General features: G+C 48.3%; 7 protein-coding genes across 7 annotated transcripts; 2 read left to right on the top strand and 5 right to left on the bottom strand.

Annotated features, from left to right (window-relative positions):
* Positions 1 to 283: 283 nt before the first annotated feature.
* CNBD4160 (hypothetical protein) lies at positions 284 to 1,752 on the bottom strand (the record flags this gene model as incomplete). The annotated part of the gene is made up of 4 exons (XM_770594.1): positions 284 to 1,003; positions 1,058 to 1,303; positions 1,352 to 1,667; positions 1,730 to 1,752. 4 exons carry the CDS (start codon positions 1,750 to 1,752, stop codon positions 284 to 286), a joined length of 1,305 nt encoding a protein of 434 aa, XP_775687.1.
* A 478-nt stretch (positions 1,753 to 2,230) lies between these two features.
* On the bottom strand, positions 2,231 to 3,757 carry CNBD4150 (hypothetical protein; the record flags this gene model as incomplete). The annotated part of the gene is made up of 9 exons (XM_770593.1): positions 2,231 to 2,647; positions 2,706 to 2,768; positions 2,817 to 2,890; positions 2,960 to 2,994; positions 3,048 to 3,129; positions 3,186 to 3,231; positions 3,287 to 3,501; positions 3,569 to 3,677; positions 3,722 to 3,757. The coding sequence occupies 9 exons, from the start codon at positions 3,755 to 3,757 to the stop codon at positions 2,231 to 2,233; spliced, it is 1,077 nt and encodes a 358-aa protein (XP_775686.1).
* Positions 3,758 to 4,088: 331 nt separating this feature from the next.
* CNBD4140 (hypothetical protein) lies at positions 4,089 to 5,076 on the top strand (the record flags this gene model as incomplete). The annotated part of the gene is made up of 4 exons (XM_770592.1): positions 4,089 to 4,182; positions 4,240 to 4,353; positions 4,407 to 4,613; positions 4,667 to 5,076. The coding sequence occupies 4 exons, from the start codon at positions 4,089 to 4,091 to the stop codon at positions 5,074 to 5,076; spliced, it is 825 nt and encodes a 274-aa protein (XP_775685.1).
* Positions 5,077 to 5,141: 65 nt separating this feature from the next.
* Positions 5,142 to 6,524, bottom strand: CNBD4130 (hypothetical protein; the record flags this gene model as incomplete). Its single annotated transcript, XM_770591.1, has 7 exons — positions 5,142 to 5,296; positions 5,356 to 5,437; positions 5,484 to 5,698; positions 5,752 to 5,807; positions 5,857 to 6,077; positions 6,160 to 6,370; positions 6,469 to 6,524. The coding sequence occupies 7 exons, from the start codon at positions 6,522 to 6,524 to the stop codon at positions 5,142 to 5,144; spliced, it is 996 nt and encodes a 331-aa protein (XP_775684.1).
* Positions 6,525 to 6,905: 381 nt separating this feature from the next.
* CNBD4120 (hypothetical protein) lies at positions 6,906 to 9,284 on the bottom strand (the record flags this gene model as incomplete). The annotated part of the gene is made up of 5 exons (XM_770590.1): positions 6,906 to 8,114; positions 8,161 to 8,688; positions 8,750 to 9,054; positions 9,114 to 9,186; positions 9,237 to 9,284. The coding sequence occupies 5 exons, from the start codon at positions 9,282 to 9,284 to the stop codon at positions 6,906 to 6,908; spliced, it is 2,163 nt and encodes a 720-aa protein (XP_775683.1).
* A 325-nt stretch (positions 9,285 to 9,609) lies between these two features.
* CNBD4110 (hypothetical protein) lies at positions 9,610 to 12,608 on the bottom strand (the record flags this gene model as incomplete). Its single annotated transcript, XM_770589.1, has 7 exons — positions 9,610 to 10,089; positions 10,140 to 10,328; positions 10,378 to 11,004; positions 11,053 to 11,693; positions 11,742 to 12,014; positions 12,075 to 12,394; positions 12,439 to 12,608. 7 exons carry the CDS (start codon positions 12,606 to 12,608, stop codon positions 9,610 to 9,612), a joined length of 2,700 nt encoding a protein of 899 aa, XP_775682.1.
* A 71-nt stretch (positions 12,609 to 12,679) lies between these two features.
* On the top strand, positions 12,680 to 17,832 carry CNBD4100 (hypothetical protein; the record flags this gene model as incomplete). Its single annotated transcript, XM_770588.1, has 4 exons — positions 12,680 to 14,654; positions 14,717 to 16,047; positions 16,100 to 17,103; positions 17,166 to 17,832. 4 exons carry the CDS (start codon positions 12,680 to 12,682, stop codon positions 17,830 to 17,832), a joined length of 4,977 nt encoding a protein of 1,658 aa, XP_775681.1.
* Between the last annotated feature and the right edge of the window lie 460 nt (positions 17,833 to 18,292).

Raw genomic sequence — 18,292 nt, 5'->3', positions numbered from 1 at the left:
TTTGCGGACCAAATACACGGATATCTCTAGTAAAAGGCGAGAGATTTATTCGATTTGTGTTTGATCCCCCGCTAGGGAGAAAAGACGTTTTCAGTCTTTATGACTTTTCAAACAGTACGTAAACGATCACAAATGGTCATCATCATGCTTGATCGCTGTACCCCGCTCGACCGGGTACGTATTGGCCAATTTTTTTACTACGAATCCAAATCGACTGATCGTCCTAATGCTGTTACATCTAAATAAAATCGTACATGCCTATTTCATCACCGATATAAATATGCTAAATATCTTTTAACAAGCCCTTGCCTCCCCTTCTCTGCAAGGCTTCACCCAATCCCAATTGGCTTTGTTGACTGAAAAAGTTTGCACTAGCTTGTTCTTTGCCATATTTCTGCCTCATTTTTTCATCCTTCTCTTGCTCTCGGCGCTCCTCTTCAGCACGTGCAGCAAGTGATTTGGATCGGCTGGAGTAGAGTTCGTCAGCAGAGGCAGACATAGCAGCCAATCGAGCGGCGCGCTGATCTTCGAGAGTACTTGTGTTGCGGTTTACAGGGGCAGCAGAAGACGAAGGTGGCGATGATGGCCGAACATCAGGAGTTGAATGATTATAAGAAAGATGTCGGGGAGGAGGAATGCGGTCACCTCGCTGTCGTTCGCGGAAACCGTCATCGCGATGATCACTCCTCCTGTATCCATCGGGTCCATGGGACCCCCACCGGTTTCCTCCACCCTTTCTAGGGCTCTCATCGAAAGACCCCCTCGTTGTGTCATTTCTTCTTCGATAATCTCTGTCTCTATTGGAATAGTCCTTTTCCTTTTTCTCCCTTTTGGGTGATTCAGACCGAGTCCGTGAACGGTCTGAGCGATCTCGGTAAGTCCGGCGATTCTCTCGGTCTTGAGAATCGTAAGAGTCACGATGACGTCTATGATCACGATCGTCGTAATAATCGGAGGGGGGTGAACGGGAGTCGTGGTACCGATGTTTCGACTTTCGCCGCTCCTGCATAGGATGCTTTAGCATTTAGACTCAAGTAAAGGCTTAAGACTTGCTTACTTCTTTTTCTGCTCTCTTCCTGGCTTTTCGTTCTTCCTTAGATTCTCCTTCCCGCCCCTTTGTTTCTTTGGCCTTTTTGGCTGCCCTAAGTTGCTTCCTGATATCAGGCCGGTTCATCAGGGCTGCCAGAGCAGCTTGTTCCTGTTTTTTGATGGCTAGCAGAGGATCTTCTCTGATTTTCGCCGCTGTGTCTCGCGCCGTGTTGGCATTCTGAAGGGCTATAAATTCTCTGCTAGCCGCTCCAATCTTATACATGATATTAGCTCAGCTGAATCTCGAACAGATGTTACCCACATTCTTGTCACCTTGCCCCAACACTTCATCAACTCTCTTTTTCCCCAACAAGTATTCCTCCATATCTCTCTCGCCAATTCTAGCTCCCCCAAGGGCTCCACCCTCTGTGCTTGGAGCAGCATACATCCAATCGAGCTTTTCAACCCTTTTCTTGCCAGTCGAAGCTTCCTGGAGACGATGCAGTTCTTCAAGTTGTCGCTCCTCTTCACGCTCTTTGCGCAATTGCGCGAGCATTTTCTTCTCTTCATTCGCAACTTTTTCGGCTTTCCAGACGCGCTCCTGATTGACCAAGAGCACCGGGTGCCAGGACTTTTTCCTATGATTGAATAAAGGATCAGCAAAAATTCTGTTTGCAAAGGATAATCTGAAAGCACTCACATGTTAAGATCGCCACCACCCATTGCTGAAACTGTCTTGTGGGGTTAGTGTCCGAGACGATAGTAAATGAACTTGATCAAGATGCAAATCCCCGCTAGATGGCAAGATGAAGGAAAAGGTGTAGAAGCAAAGAGACGGAAATGAAGTCGAGAATATCACTGTAACTGTGACAGCAGATAGAGACTCCACGGGAGAGTGGCGGCGGCATAATGGCTGATGAAACGTAATAAACAATTAATAACAATTATTACATAAATAGTTAACCATATGGCAGAATGCGGACACGGCCGCTTCATCATTAATTAACTATTTTTTATTTATATCCATCACTCCTGTGGCATTTTGTACGGAAAGAAGAGGTGAAGTACTACTAGATGCTCCTTTGTAACGACGACAGGATACTGCTGCTGTATCGCGGCTCCCAAAGATTACACTCGCGAGCGGTTCGTTGCGGCCGTGAAAATACGTCACCCCAGTTCGTACCCAATATCTTCTTCTTCTCTACAGCGCCGCGTCTTCTGTTGTGACTTTCAGTGAATTCTTTTCCCCTCTGTCGTTCTGATCAACGACTTCCACTCCATCATCCTCTATCTCTTCCTTTAACCATTTCCCAATTTCCTCCCAATATCCTGGTTGCAAACAAGTATCGTTGTGCTCTCCATCAAACTCTCGCCATCTTGTTATTCCTGAACCACGGAGCTTACGCAGCGCCAACATTTGTTCAGCTTTGACAAGCGTGTCTCGCTTACCAACGAGGAAAAGGATAGGAGTCGTGGAAGGAATTAATGGGACAGTTTTATGGGCGTCCCAATGCTCCGTTAGGAGAATCGGTAAGAGAAACCTTGGGATCTGAGGCATGATGAGAGGAACAAGGGTCTGGAAAGAAAGCATGGTGTTCTCAACAATGACCCCGGCCACCTGCCAGAAGTATTCTTAGTGTACAATTATAGGCAGCCCAAAGCCTAGGGATACTTACAGTATCACGGTGTTTACTTGCGGCGTAAAAACAGGCGGCGCCACCAAGTGATTGCCCGTAAAGCTGTGCGCAGTGAGCCATCGAAAGAAACAGCCTTAATGATCTACATACAATGATTTTTGTCTGTCCGAGGATAGGGTGGGCTTGAACGTACTTCATAGCTGTCTGGATATCGATTTGGAGACCTAAATGTTTATGATAATAGTGTCTTAAGTCACTTATTTTCGGCGTATTACAATAGGAACGAAACTTACCAGACTCGGATGGCTTTCCTTCCGAAAGACCGTACCTGTGGTAAGAAGTAAGCCTCGTCCTGGGTCTCCTATAACATTCTCAACCTGCCCTCTGTAGCTTAACATGAATACATTACATTTAAAGTCGACGTTGAAATGTCTGGCTAATGGAACACGGTGACCCATGTTACCTATTCATATGAACCAATAAATCAGCTCATGTTGCCGGCCCGTCTGGCTGCCTTACCTGCGTTGGCATGGAATATGATAATCGTTGGCCTTGATTTAGAATACTGCCACCAGCTGTTATTATGACCAATTATCATCAGTATAAGGATCTTGACTCACTTCAATGGCTTTTTCATCACCCATCTCTTGTGCCCAGGCCTCCATTTCCATCTGGGCTTTCTCTTTTCGTTCCGCCGGGGAAAGTCCTCTCAATTCAGACATCATCAGTGGTTTCCTTCTTGCCATAATGACATAGGCTTTGATTTTAACTCCATCTGAGCAAGTGAGTGTTACATCTTCGTATGGGCATCCCACTTCGATCGGTTTAGGGACGACTGACGTTATGTTCAATATCAACATCAGCTTCAGCATCAGCCAAACTGAACTTTGGTTGATACCTACCAATCCTAGATCCTTCTGGAAATCCGGAAGGATAGATAAGGCTTCGCTGGAAGTACCACAAACCACCTATTGCCAATGTTGTAGCCGTCACGGATGCGCCCAAAGCGTACTACACCACTGTAAGCTTGACCTGATAGCCAGAAAGAGCCCAACCTTGGCAACGGTGAGAGCTGTATTTGAGGATAACATGATGGCTGGTACGGATTTTTAGCAATAGAGAGGTATAATAAACTACCGGATGTTGGCATACGCTTCATTCATCATGCTTTTTTGTCCTTCACTCATCACCTACCATCGTCATTACCACCGCGAAGAACAGCAGTGTCAGCGTCCCGTGAAGCGGAGTTGAGACTATCCCCGCACAACCTCCACCTAATTTGATGGTCTTCTTTATTAGCAACAGACTCTACAACGAATACCACTTCCGAAATCGCTCTTGTTGATACTCAAAACCTTCCCGGCTGCTTTGCTCGAAGAGACTCGTACCTACTATACACAATAACCCAAAATTAATCTCCCAATGTCTTCCAAAGACTCCGCATCCAACAGTCCATTCCTCTACCCCTTTGATCCTGCTTCTCCCCTCTTCGTCCTTAAAGGTATACTGGCAACTGGTTCGTTCCTCTCCACGTGATGTGATTTCTGCTCTGAAACCGATCCAATCGTCACAGGTACTTTTGGCGCTATTACTGGAGCCTCAATTGGAGCGCTTCAGTCCAAAAACCCATACACATTGGGTACCAACATGACCATAAATATGTCCATCGCTGGCTTGGCTTTTTTTAGTGAGACTTTTGTCCTACAGCTCTCCATGCAACTGCCTGACAGGATTTATTAGCTGTTCGGGAATATGTCGTCTCTCCTTTGCTGCTTATTATTGAAGCCACACCATCCCATTCTAGACGCCTATTGGATCTCCAGTTAAGCGAGAGGCAACGTAGCAAACTGCCGCAGGTCGTCTCAATAGGGCAGATGCGCACAGACAGGGTGTTGGATTCAGCTCTCGCTGGAGCTTTGACCGGTGGAGTACTATCTGCGGCTTTTCGTGAGACATTTTCAATTACTAGGAAGTTAGCTAAGCTAAGCCCGGCATTATAGGAGGACGTGCAACGTTTGGCAAGGCCGCGTTTACTTCTGCGTTGATCACCTCCGCTCTGCAGGTGTCAGCCAATCAACTACGCGTCATGCGATTAAGCTATCTCGCCAAAAGCCAAACCAGGATGTCGTCGCTCGATACTGCTTCTCCTTCTGAACAAGAACCAACCGCTACATTTGACGCCTTGAAATCATCCATGCCCTCTCTTGAACCGACCTCACCACCATCTTTACCGGAGCGCATGATGTCAAATCTTGCCAAAGTACTACCAGTACGAAAGCTCAGTAACGAAGAGTACCTCGCAACGCTGGAGAAAAAGAGAGCAGAAGTAGATAAAAGATTGGAAGAGATTGCTGAGGAAGAGATAAGGATGTACGAATGGGCCCAAAAACAGCAACAACGGCCTACATAATCCTATGCATGTCTGACTAGAGGCTCCCCAAACGATATGTCATGATAATCTGAGCAGTAGTTGACTCAATTACGGCGGAAAGCCAACAAGTCAGTCTCAGAAGGGATAGATACCACTGATGGTACCTGAGAGCCATCGCGTTGTGCAGGCCGACCACGGCTGCGGCTTCGAGCCGCCAGACCCTGTTTCGATTGAATAAAATCTTCGAAGCGAGCCTTATCTGTTATGACATGGAGCTATGAGCGCCTTCCAAGACGGTCTTTGAATCACAGTACTCACAGCTAGGATGCCACCTAGATAGAGCAGGTCGGTTCTGAATGACATCGTCCATGCTCCACTGGATTCTTGCCTTGTCCAAAGACTACTCCCTTGATCAGGCTTATCCATCACCTCCAGATCCAACTCACAGTAGGGGTTTCGTTATCAGGGCAAATAACATAGAAATCTCCCTCTCCAAACACTTTATCAACCATGTAGTCTACGGTTTGCTCTGGTGTCCAAGCGCCAGGTGGTTTCGTGGCCCCGATGTTGTTGGCGCCCGTAAGACTAGTGAAGACCCAGCCAGGGATGAAGAGATGGGCAGTGCAGCGACTATCGGGATCTGAGCGCAACTCATGAGAGACTAGAGAATAGTGAGCCTGCCAACAGCTCATTTTATATGCTGCTTTTACTTACGCTGTTCGGCATAGGTCTTGACAGCCGCTTTGGAAACGTTGTAGCCCGCGTTGCCACTGTCATACCTTCAGCAAGGACTCATTTTTTGCCGTATCGAGCACTCACGGAGGACAAGTGATGCCCTGTTTGCTCCCAGTGATAATGATAACACTTGAATTTTCTTGCTTTACCATAAACGGAGCGAAAGCCTGAGCGGTGTTTAAAACACCGAAGAAGTTGGTATTGAGAACTTTGTTCCAGTGCGATTGAAGCTCCTCCAAGGGTGTGCCCAAAGAGAATGTAGGAGCCTTAGTAGAAGTCCCAGCGTTGGCCATAAGAATGTGGACCTATCATTATGGTATTAGTCATCCCACACGTTCCTGCGGCAACCGATTGAAGTTTTGGAGCCCGCGACATTACCCAACTCACCTCGCCAAACTCCTCCAAAACCCGATCCCGCAGGCTGGCCACTTCTTTAACGTTTCCCACGTCAACTCTTACACCAAACACGGTGCCAACACCTTCTACGCTCTTTACCTTTTCCACCGCCGGGTCAAGAGCGGCTGGATCAATATCTACAAGAACAATTGACGCTCCTTCTTTGGCATAACGAAGGGCAGCAGCCAAACCGATACCTGAGCTATCATTGACTGGATCAGCCTTCGGATGTTTCAGATGTGGTTCGTGAATCCCTCTCGCCGTTGCGCAAGAACGGAAGTATGCGAGAATAAGACGTACGCAGCACCCGTTATTACTGCCACGGCTTTGGGGTGAAGCACTTCCGAGCTGGCCATATCTGCGACTTCTGTTCTTAGGAGACTTAAATTAACGACCTAAGGAGCAGTTCTTCTTACTCGGGCTAGAAGTACAGAGCAGTCTATTATCCTCTCTCGTCAATCTCTCGATCCGAAGCGTCCGGCTGGCGAAGTAGATACCTGCCTCTGGCAATTACGTCATCTGATAGTATTCAATCCCGGGCCGTCTTGTATATGTAGTACGAAGCCAAGAAGGAACCAATAGTAATTATGCTGTCAAAATATAAAATTAATGATACTCTACACGATTATATTTATAACGAAATCTTTCTTGAATTCCGCGATAATCACATTGTGCTCTGGAATATTGTATAAGTACAGGATGTAATAATCATACATATGAGATGCGACAATGTAGCTCTACCTTCTCCAATAGGATCCCCACTGGTCATGACCGCAGACCCTTCCGATGGCATCACTCAGCCTAAGCCCGTTCCATTGTTTCCACACCATGGCTACGTCCAGACCTAGTCGTTTCACCTCTCCACTGTTAAACTTGGTCCACGCGCCTGGAATCGAGCCCTTTGAAGGGTGTTGGAGATGCCAAAATGGCGCAAGTTTAGGTGTCAGGCTGGGGAAAGTTGCAGGATCAATCAGGCTATACGGTTGCTCATATGCACCTTCGCCTCGTGATCCAATCACAAGAAGAAAGCGTAAGAGCCTTTCAGACGCACTCTGGTTTTTTGTTCCCAATTCAAAAAGAGTCTTTGGAATTCCTTCAAACCAGCCCTTGATCATTGGACGTAAAGGTGATTGGGGGACAATGTAAAAAGGCAGAATTGGGTACTTCTTCTCGTGCACGAGAATGAGAGCAATGAGGAACTCTTCACCAATTTCACGGATGGGAGAAGTCGATCCTTGGCGGATCAGATGGGAGATAAAAGCAGATCCGACGTGAGAGGGAATGTCGGTGTCATCCGATGCTAGACAAGGTGGTTGGGCGAGAAGAGCCCAAACTATAGGCAAAAGGGCTGAGTATGCTTCGGGGGTTAGGGAAGGTGCAAGGACATCCTTTTTGGGTTCCAGAACTTCGACAACCCAATCCGCTACCTCCTCCATTGCCCATTGATTCTGCCCAATTTTGCCCTTCCCTTTCGCCCTCTCCGATTCCCTCATCGTTTTCCAAGCTTCCTCAGTGGCCTTGACTCTCTCCCTCCAGCGAACCTCTTTCCCGCGCTTCGTTGAGTGTTTGGTAAATGTTAAATCGACAGGTCGTGGGGAGAGAAGAACAGCCAGTCTAGCGTACGCCAGTGAGAGTTCAAAGCCTGGTGTAACCCCTGAAGGTGTCGGAGCCGTACGAGAATTGAAAGGAAACCACCCAGTCATACGTCGATGGAAATCTGAAATGCAGTTTTTCACCTGCCTGAGTTCTGGAGTATTTGCGTCTGGCGTTGCGCGGGTCAAGATCGCATCGGCGAGCAACTCGGTTAAAGATGCAGTCATGACACAGAGAGCCAATGGTATGTCTTCGGAAGCTGGAGTAACTGAAGCCATTGAAGGTGAGAAGGCAGTAGGGGCGTTTTCAAGGAAGGTAGACAAAAGAAGGGGGTGCAGTTGAATATATAATTGCTGCAACGAATTAGCATATTCAGAAATTACTTGAGTCGTCACGTACTGAGAGAACGCTGACCACACCTTCCTCGTCGCCCTTGCCCCCCAGAGATCCCAACCTTCCGAGCTCCCAGGCATCTCCATCGCCTACCAGCTTCGCCATTCTGGTGCCTACAAGCCAACCTTCAAGTTGTACATTTTCTAAACCAGACTCTTCCTTCACCACTTTGAATTTTCCCCTGCTACTCTGCCTGTCCTCCAGATACCCTCCGCCCCATTTTTGGGTCATACCGTTTTCTAATCCTATCCTCACAAATTCTCGCATTGCTTTCATCGTCACAAGTTTTGCACCGCCTGTCAATCGTCCGATCTGCGAATTTACTCCTTTCTCGCCACCGAGCCCGACTGCAAGGCGGAGACCTTCAAGGATGTTAGACGATTCGTAGGGCCAAGAAGAGACAACATGGCTCGGGACATATTGGAGCATGAGATGTACTAGCTTGCAGGCATCAAGTCTAATCTCGGGGAAAATGTGAGAGAGGGCGGAAGATGCTTGAAGAACGAGAAGGGGAAGATGAGGGGATAGAATCGACTGGTACAAGTTAGCATTTGCGAAGAGCAGTAGCCGTAAAGGGATATCAACAATTCCTTACTTGGGATAGATGGGCCAGATACCAATCCAAAAGACCTAGTAAACCTTTCCTCACAGCAGCGTCATCATCTGCGACCAATCCTCCCAATGCCCTCAAAACTTTGCCGACTTCCCTGCTCACGTCTACTTGCAATATTTCTCTCAATCCACCCAATGCCTCCTTCCGAACAACGGAATTAGGATGCCTGAGACGGATAAAGATATCCTCTAGAGTCAAACCATTGGCAGTGGTTGGTTCAGATGGACCAGCACCTTCAGAAATTTGAAGCGCTCGATTGAGAGCTTCCTGGCCGGGAAGCGCAATAGCTGAATCATTCCAGGTTAAGTATTACTGAGTGCCATATGACAAGATATCATTAACTTACATCTCGCCTTGAAGGATGTGTCGGTGGTGTTCGAAGCCTGCTTCTTGCCCTTACCAAGTTTGAGTTTGGCTTTCTGCCCTCTGGGTCAATTCTGTGGCAACGGAAGACATGAAATTTACATACGACAAAATCGGCCTTTTTTTCCTTCTTTTTTCTTGTGGCTTTGGGCATATTCCAATCCTCTCTTGAGCTTACACGAACAAGGCGAGATTAAACTGGTTATAGTGTCTGCCGTTGAAGAATGAACGAAGAACGAACGTAGGGAATGCATGATTTTGAACTTTGATGCAAGTCACGTGATCGTGTTTATTTTTATTTCTTGTCGCTCGCGTTAGCCGGCTTTTAATCTTTTTGGCTGCTTTTTACAGTCGTACGTAGTAAGCTTGCAATAATATAATAATAAATATTTCGACCGGCTGCTCAGCTGCTCGGCGAAGAGCGCACCGGATGAATGCATGAAATAATGCATCTGTAAATATGGGAGGCTTGGAAGCATTTACGCAGCATCTACTCTTGCCAGACCTCCGTACAACGCCTTTCTAACTTCTACGTACACTCTACCTATACATCCTTCCAAGACAATCTTGCCTTCTCCAATCTTCCGGACCGAGACTACGCTTGCAGCTCCTTGTGCCTCTTGGGCTATGCCGGGTCCACAAACAAGTACACCTTCACCTGCAAACTCTGCGGGTATGGGAGGATTGAGAAGAGATAGCCGATGCTTCAGTCGGGCAAGACGCAGGTCCCCGATGAACGTTGAGGTTGGTAAAGGCAAGGGAGCAGATGATGAGATAGGCGGTGCGGAAGCAGCTGCGAGTTCTTCGGCCGATGGTTTGGCTTCATCGTCGGCATCATCTCCCTCCGCTTCAGTCTTAACCAAGGGGCCAACAAGGGAGGGGGTTTCGAGGATTGGAATAGTGGATCCGGCAGGAAGGACAATCTTGCCATCCACGAAGGTCACCTCATATCCCTCGAACTAAGTCACTGTTAGCTTTTTGCCGTTGTCTCAGATTGGTGAAGACTCACGTCAGACCATTTCTTTGCCAAAGCAGAGGATATGCTGTCACCAAGGGTCAGAGAGTAGGATTGCACGTGTTCACCAATTTTGATCTCTTCGGTTAGCGATGGGCTAAATATGTCCCTCGTGAACCCTGTCACGCTGCCTAAGAAGGATATGAGGTTCTGCGTAGATTCTTTGGATGACCGCACGATAATCTTGCCAGAGTACGTCAGAATGAGACAGCAAAACGCAAACACGACGTACCAGTTTTCGCGGTTGCAGGTCTGAAATGATGGTTTTAATACTTTGCCCATCATGCAACCCTTCCATATCTACGAAACCGATCATAGCCTTCAATTCAACCCCCACCTCTTCGCTCACATATTTGCTGGGCGGTTCCGGTGCTTGCTTCGCTTTTTCCTCTTCCTCTTCCTTCCTTTTCTTCGCCTCCCTTACTTCCTCCGTCTCCCCTTCTTCAGCGATTTCTCGCCCCTTGCGCATCCATTGGCCAATGTCAAGACCTTCACCAAACTGGTCGATCTTGCGCCCTTTGCGCTCAACGAACGGAAACATTCTGAATCTCGCCATCTCTGCGCCTCTTCCACTTCTCATTTGTTGACCTTTAACATAGATGTCAAAACTCATGGTTCTGACATCCTCTCCATCACCGGCATAAGCATTGGCACCCTCGGTTCGTCTGACGGTTATATCACCAGCATGGCCGTCAGCCTCGGATTCAGAGTCCGAATCGGATTCCAAATCATCAGCTTCAAGCATACGTCGAGAACGGTCTACGGCGGCTTTGTGCGCGGCTTCCTTCTCTTTTTGCAGACGCTCCGACTCCACATGTGCCTCAAGCTCGGCACCAGAGAGGGGAACCTTGGAATCCACCTATAATGGCCTCAGCAAAGTTCTATTCTGGACGGGAATTGCACTTACTTCAACTTGCAATTTGCCTTCGAGTTGAGTTAAATGACCTATTTTACCCTCTCCCCACTTGCTTCCTGTTGTTTGGGATCTCTCCCAACGGTTGTACAGATCCCTTGCCAACGTCTGTTCCTCGCTGCGGCCGGTAAGCATGATGACGTTTCCTTCTGTATTTGCCATCGCTGTGAAAAGAAAGCGTGAAGGACCATGAGACATCGTAGGCGGTACGGCAAGGACGAGCTTGGGACGCGTTAGTGGATATGTTTGAAGCAAGTCGGTAGTGTTTAGAAAGAACTGGACGTGTCGAAAATCCAACACTCCATACTCCGAGCCAAGAGCCATCCGTGCTCCTCTTGCTCTTTTCCCTCTACCAACATCGACCATATCACCAGCGCTATCCTTGACCACACCTCCCATCCAGTCTATCAGACTCCTTGCAAAAGCTACCATATCCTGAGCAGTTTTACTGACAATGCACAATGGGTAGGGCCAGAGATCGGCGGGCGGTTCATTGTATCGTCGTTGCTTGACTTTTGGTGTGCGTTTGAATGTCCAATGCTGATCAAGAAGGATCATAAGTTCGAGAAGACGAGGTGATGGGTCCACCGGAAGGAGCACAGAATGGTTTGATTCAAGTGTAGAAGTGATCGTATCTAATCATTGTTCAGAACAATTTATTGTAGGATGAAATCTATACGTACCTATGAGCGCTGCCTCACGTTCTTTACGCTTTGGATTGACAACCATACTTCGGCCTCCTTCCACAATTAAAAGGTCGGGACGCAGGACTCCGTCGGCGTAGCCTGTAGGCCCATTCTGCACTCCTACCATCCCATCCAGATGTCTTTCGCTGGTGTGGTTGATGCCAACGGCATAGAGAACTGTACCGGATGTGGGGGATCGTATTTTGAAAAGACTCCCACCAAGAGTGTGCCCAGAGGCGAAAGGGGTGAGAAGAAGATGGGAAAAATCGCCTGAATAGCATGATAACATATGAGCATTTGCTTACCCGTGGAGACTCTTGAAATACTGACCACCAAGGTGTAGGGGCTGACTATACCTGACAGCTTTAATCCAATCAAAAGCCTCATGAATCTCTTCAACGGTAGGGACGAACGGGCCCCTAAGAGGCTTCTTACTCCCGTCATCTGCCGCAACTTTTTCAGAATCTACAGGACACTCTGATCTCCAGCTTTCAGCTTCGGCGAGACATACAACACGCCCCATCTCTACCGTTGGCTGTGTGGCATATACTGGGCAAGTGAGACCCCATCTTGCCCGGGCATACGGATAGAGAGAGAGGTAGTTAGACGAGGAATGAGACAACAAAACGAGAGACAGAGTCGGTGCCAAACTACAAGAGGTCAACGCTGCTCAAACATCGTTCGGCAGACTTACTCCCGCACCGCTTCTTCATAGTCCCAGCTGCATTGCTGAGAGCTCGCACGGTAGTCCCGTTGTCCCATGTCCAACAATATCCGGGCATCGTCAAGTTCAAGCAGGTAGCATATCGGTTCGGAAGGGGACGTTTCGGCCGCAGAGGCAGAGAGCGGCGTGAGAGTGATCATTTTTCGAGCTTTTTCGCAGGATAGCTAAGGCAAAGGCTGCTGATTGCCCCTATGCAGTGACTAGGTGGTATATGCCGAGAAGAAATGTGACTGTGATGAAGTATGGATTTATAGTTGTTCTGTCAAAAATATGGCGATGTCGAAAGGGTCAACGGTCGCGAATTGCGTTCTGCCTTCTCGCTGGATTATACTGTACGCCGACATTTTATTATTATACTCTTTCCATTCCTGATTTCCGCCAAAAACTCTCTGTACAACTGCCCAGATCGACATATAAACACTCTCCCCATGCCCTGAGCTACAATCTCTCATTCCCAGCACCAAAAAGTACCCACGTCTTTTCCGTCATGTTCACATCCCCTAAATACTATCCTGCCTCTCACCCGTCATCGCGCTCAGCCTCTCGACATGACGACAGGCCTGCATCTCCTCAGACAAAAGCTCAAGTACGCTCAGAGGCTATAGCAAAGCTCAAACGGGCAGCTTCTCTGCCTCGGAACGCAGACGGTAGGCGGCCTATTCAACGACATGCAGGGGCACGGACCGACGACAGTAGCGGTGATGCCGAGGGTAGTCCTGGTATCTTGCCAATATCAGTAGAAATATCAAGCCTGTCGAGGCCAGATGCACCTCCAAGACCCACAAATGACGAACAGGAAATGCTCTCGCCATCACCGGTGCAGATTACATTCGACCATGCCAGTATTCATCCCTCTGTCGATCACATGCATATGCAGCGCTCAGCTTCGGCTTCTCCATCTCACAATATGACCTGTAACGATTACCCATCTCCAACAAACGGGGTCAATTCTGAGCGGCATGCCATGCAACTGGCACAACCTTACTTGCCATCTTTGGCACCGCGCAGTATCAATTCTCTCCAGCAGCAAGTGCCTCTGGCAGGTCGTGATACACCAAGCCCGCTCCCGACTCTGGGCGAGCTTAGGACATTGCAAAGATCAAATTCTCAGGCAGCTCGAGCCCAAGCTATGTCAAAGCTCACCGGAGGGAAAGGAGCAACGATGAATGATGATGTATCTTTACATTTGCCGCTGCGGAGTCTTCAACGAGCGGGGACTCTTGGTGCGAACACCAATCGAACGTTAAGAACACCATCACGCAGAAGAGCAGAATTTTCTAAACCTGTAGCTCAAGATGGGCATCAAGCTACAGCGTTTGATGAGCCGAGACCAAGACTGCAACGAAGTTTTACTGTCTCCTCGTCGAATATGGGTGAAGAAAGAAGGAGCGCAGTAGGCAGACGGATGGTGGAACGTTTAGCGGAGAGACGCGCTGCTAGACAAAAAGAAGAGGAAGAAGTGCGCAGATTGTGGGAAGAACGGAAGGCAGCTACCGATCCCATAGGCAAGGGACAGGCCCATGACATTGGCCGACCTGGAACGGATGAACAGGAACAATTCCAAGTTACATCATCTGTTTCAAAGACGTATGATGATGGCGGTGTGCAGATTCAAGCCCCGACTGTAGCTTCATCGAACCTGCTTTCTGCCCCAGAAAGACCTGTCTCTGGCGTAACAATGCAGTCTGCGCAATTCGAATACGAAGACCATCTTCGCAGGAGCCTTTCCAGTCGCACGGCGAGAGGTGCTGTGGGGGTTATTTCCGAACCTGTACCGCCCATGACTGTTCCCAGTGTTCAAAGCGAAGCAACGGAAGAGGATACAGAGCAACTTAACACGCCTACCCTCCCCCAAAATCCAATGAACCATCATCCCAAAAGCCAGGCATCTGGGGCAAGCGTACCTGATTTAGACGCACCGCTCTTACCTCCTCATCCCCCCTTCATCACTCCTACCCGGCATATAGCGCATGATTCAACATCTACCATCCAAGGTAGTAGCAATTCGCCAGGAGGATCTTCGACACCTGGAGGGTCATCAATCCTGTCGGGGCTGGATTCGATGATGTTCGTGACAGGCGGTACTGGAGGGCACTATGCTCAACTGACTTCTCAAGGGGAAGTCAATTGGCCTGTAGAAGCTGCCGAAGGTAGTGACTGGGGGACTCCTGGAAAAGAGATGCATCGTAAGTATTTTTATTAGATAGTTCACTATCACTCGTTTCTTCTCCATGCTGATTTAATTCAGAAACCACTCTTATCAGCTCTCCGACTTCATCAGCCAGAATCGATCGGCCGCGTAGCTCCACTTCCGAGATCTTTTCTACTCAGGTCTCTGAGACAGGTGGTGCAGAAAGTGATTACCGTTCCCCTAATTCTCACAACTCATATGGTATGCCGAGCACAGGCAGTGCTATGTCATCATGGGAAGAAGTCGGGAGAACCGATGATCAAGTGTCCAAAGCGCCCGCCAATCACTCAAATCACGCAAGATCAGAAAGTGTTGGTGCGAAAATGAAGAGGACAATGAAGTCTGCTATGCGGAAGCACAGCCAATCTCGAAGCTCAATGACCAGTTCCAGCCCACCAGTGTCCCCTCGACGCGGCTCAGGTGCATCAGCCGCGCCTTCTCAGGGGAGTGTCCCTAGGATATGGCCAAAAGGTGAGCCATTGGCTAGTAATAGAATCGCCAACCACCACCCTTCCGTTTCTTCACTTTCAGTATCTCAAGCCAACTCTGCTACTGCTTCCTCGTCTAATCTCATCCAACACCAACTTTCTTCTGGTCCCTCTCAAGTATCCCTTCTTCCTCGGGCAAATTTGAACGACCCCAGAATACACATATCCAAATTGTCACCTTTCCCCGGCATTGAGCATCTGGAAAGTCGTTCTGCTGGACTCGAAGAATCCCCTGGAGAGAAGCCCAAACTGATGCAGCAAGTGTCCGATTCAGTTATCCCCTCACACAGTTCTGTTTTGACCCCTGGCGGAACGCCTGCCCCAGAAAATATCTACGCATTGCCGCTTGTTGCTCGAGCCGAGGCGAACAAGCGGCTTTCTGGGGAAAGTGTCACGAAACGCAACTGGCTCACCAAGGCTTTGACTTCTCCAAGATCCTCCCTGTCTCGAAAAATTAGTTATGGGGATGTGAGAAACCGGGGAAATCCTCTAGGGCAAGGCGCGATGGTCATCTCATCAGGTGTCGACCCATTTGCAAGCCCACCAATGGGGGCTGTGCCCACCTCTTCAACACCCAGTATACCATCATCGATGAGCCCAGGCGGTAAGTCAAATGCAGCCAGTCCCACGGTGTCGACAGTTCCCGAAATGAATGAGGACAGAACTCGAGCTGCTACTCTGGTACGCTTGAGAGAGGGCGAAAGCGCTCCTGGTATGATACAGGAGAGGGTTCAGATGCGCAAAGAGGCATTGTTGCCGAAAAAGACAATAGACATCTTGAGAAGAATGGATGAAGTGCTTGCGCTGGGACCAGAACATCCAGCCAGACCAGAGATGTTGGATGATCCTCCTCGAAAATTCCTAATGTCCTCTCAGATTCTGCAAGTCGTCAACGCTGATGTGAGTATGGTAATTTTTGGGCTGATAAAAATACTACTGACACGAGACACAGATAGTGAAAGATCGCTTTCTTTTCCTGTTCACCGATCTGCTGGTGATTGCTAAACCCATCCTTGTTCATAATATCCACGCGACGCTTGATACGCAGTTCACCGTCAAAAACATTGTCAGTCTCGACAAGCTGCTTGTCACCGCCCCAAACGGAGAATCACCTGCCGAATCAGGGCGACACCCAGTGGTCGATCAATTTGTGGATAAGTTCAAACAAGATCCAGTTGAAGCGTGCAGATACGTTGTCGAAAAATGCAGCCCCGCAGTGGATCTTGCGACCCTCGCTGGTTTGATCCTCAGGACTTCTGAACTAGACAAGACTCAAGTCGGTCTTTTACTCGGAAATAACGAAGGTCTTACGAGGGCTTTCGTTGACCGATTCCATTTCAGAAATATTCGCGTCGACGATGCGCTACGCATGTTTCTCCTATCTCTGCGATTGCCGACTGATCACATATCCTGCGAGACTTTGTTAAAAGTCTTTGCGGAGCGCTACTATGTCGCCAATCATGATCATCTTACCTATAATCAGGAGCTTGCTATCGAGCTCGTCCTGACTATAATGAAATTCAATGACGCGCTCTATTCAACCTTTGGTTTCGCCTCAGCCAATAATGTGATCACCCGAGAGGCGTTCATCACTGCATTCAGGAGCAAGGATCCTCATGGTCTGGTACCTCATGACCTGTTGTCACAGATTTACACGTCTCTCCGTTCGATGCGCTTGACACAAGCTCTTGCATCGAACGAAGTGCGCTTTGAACGCTGGGCTGTAATCACTTTGCCTCATACTTCAACCAAGTTAACTTACAATGTTTGGTCAGAGAAGATATATATCAACATCCCTGCGCCTGACACAAAGTTGAGGATCAAATTGCTCGGTGAAGGACTAGAATTTGATCCGCCCGAACTGGATTTTGCGAATAAAACAGAGGAATCATTTAAGCTAAAGGGAACCTCACTCGGAATGAAGACGTTGCTGCTTGTGAGGGTTGGCGATAATGCGTAAGTCCAATTTCTTGCCTTTCCCACCTGCATGGTATCTAATAACATTTCGTACTGTCCAGGGCATTATACGGAAGCTTAGGTAGTACCCGTCAATTTACTGTGGAGCGAGCCTTCATGCGCCATACATTCCAGATTGCATTCTCCAATCATAGAGGCCTAAAACGGGAGTATTGCTTTAGCACCAACAGCTCTGCGTCTTGTCAGAAATGGAGAGAACTGTTGGAAAAGCATATCAAGGAAACAAAGAGGGCCAAATCCATGAAGGGGAGTTCATCTCGGGACGTCGTAAGACAGACTGCCGAGGCCGTATCATTCCAAGTTTTGCGCGACGCTCTTATATGTTCAGAAGAAACAGCGCAACCAACTCAGAAAAATGCGGCTCTCAGACTTGGAGGGAATGCGACTGCTCTGTCTGAGCAAGATGTTGAATCTCGTTCACGCACTGGATCCATCAGTGCCGCCTACGCACAATTCGCGCTAAAGGAAGAATATGAGCTGGGCCCTCTCCAGCGCACACGAGGAGAAAAGGACATGGACAAGGCATCAGAAAAAGTCAACACAAGGACAGGGAAAGAATTAGTCCTACTCTGTAGACAGAACAGCTTGATGCCAGGATTGCTAAAGTTGCTGCACGCGGGTGCCGAGCATGGGCCGGATGATGGCCAAGCACGAGAGGGTGTTGGTAGAGACGAGAACGTAGTGCGATCAAAAGGGAAGAGAGTTTGAAGACATAACGATCATGTGGATAACGAATTGCGACGAACTTGGGAATATGTGTTCTATATAGCTTGTGCTTCATAGTCTTGTATAGTTTGTATATAAATAACTGCAGCTTGCATATGCACGAACGTTGTGCCCGTGAGGAAGTCCCCCAGTATTTCCGCATCGAGGAATTTTCCCAATCAGCGCGATGGACGCGACAGGTGTAAACAACCATTCTTCAAACGCCCAACACTTCTATACTTTTGATTTCTGCATTAACTCTTTTCCTCATAGCTCGCTGTTTCACAGTTAATACCGGCCAAATCACAGCTTTGAGGCCTTTCTACGCCAACGTTTCTGAATTACGCAGAAAAATCCACCCAGGAAGCCAAGGAAGCTCGATACATCCACCCCGGCAAGGCCGACATCTGAGTTGCCATTGTTGAGCCAAGAAATGCTCTTGTAACGGCCTTTATTAAATTAA

Source organism: Cryptococcus neoformans, chromosome 4 (genome assembly GCF_000149385.1).
Source record: "Cryptococcus neoformans var. neoformans B-3501A chromosome 4, whole genome shotgun sequence".
Taxonomy (NCBI): Eukaryota; Fungi; Basidiomycota; class Tremellomycetes; order Tremellales; family Cryptococcaceae; genus Cryptococcus; species Cryptococcus deneoformans.
This window is presented reverse-complemented; position numbering and strand designations above follow the sequence as displayed.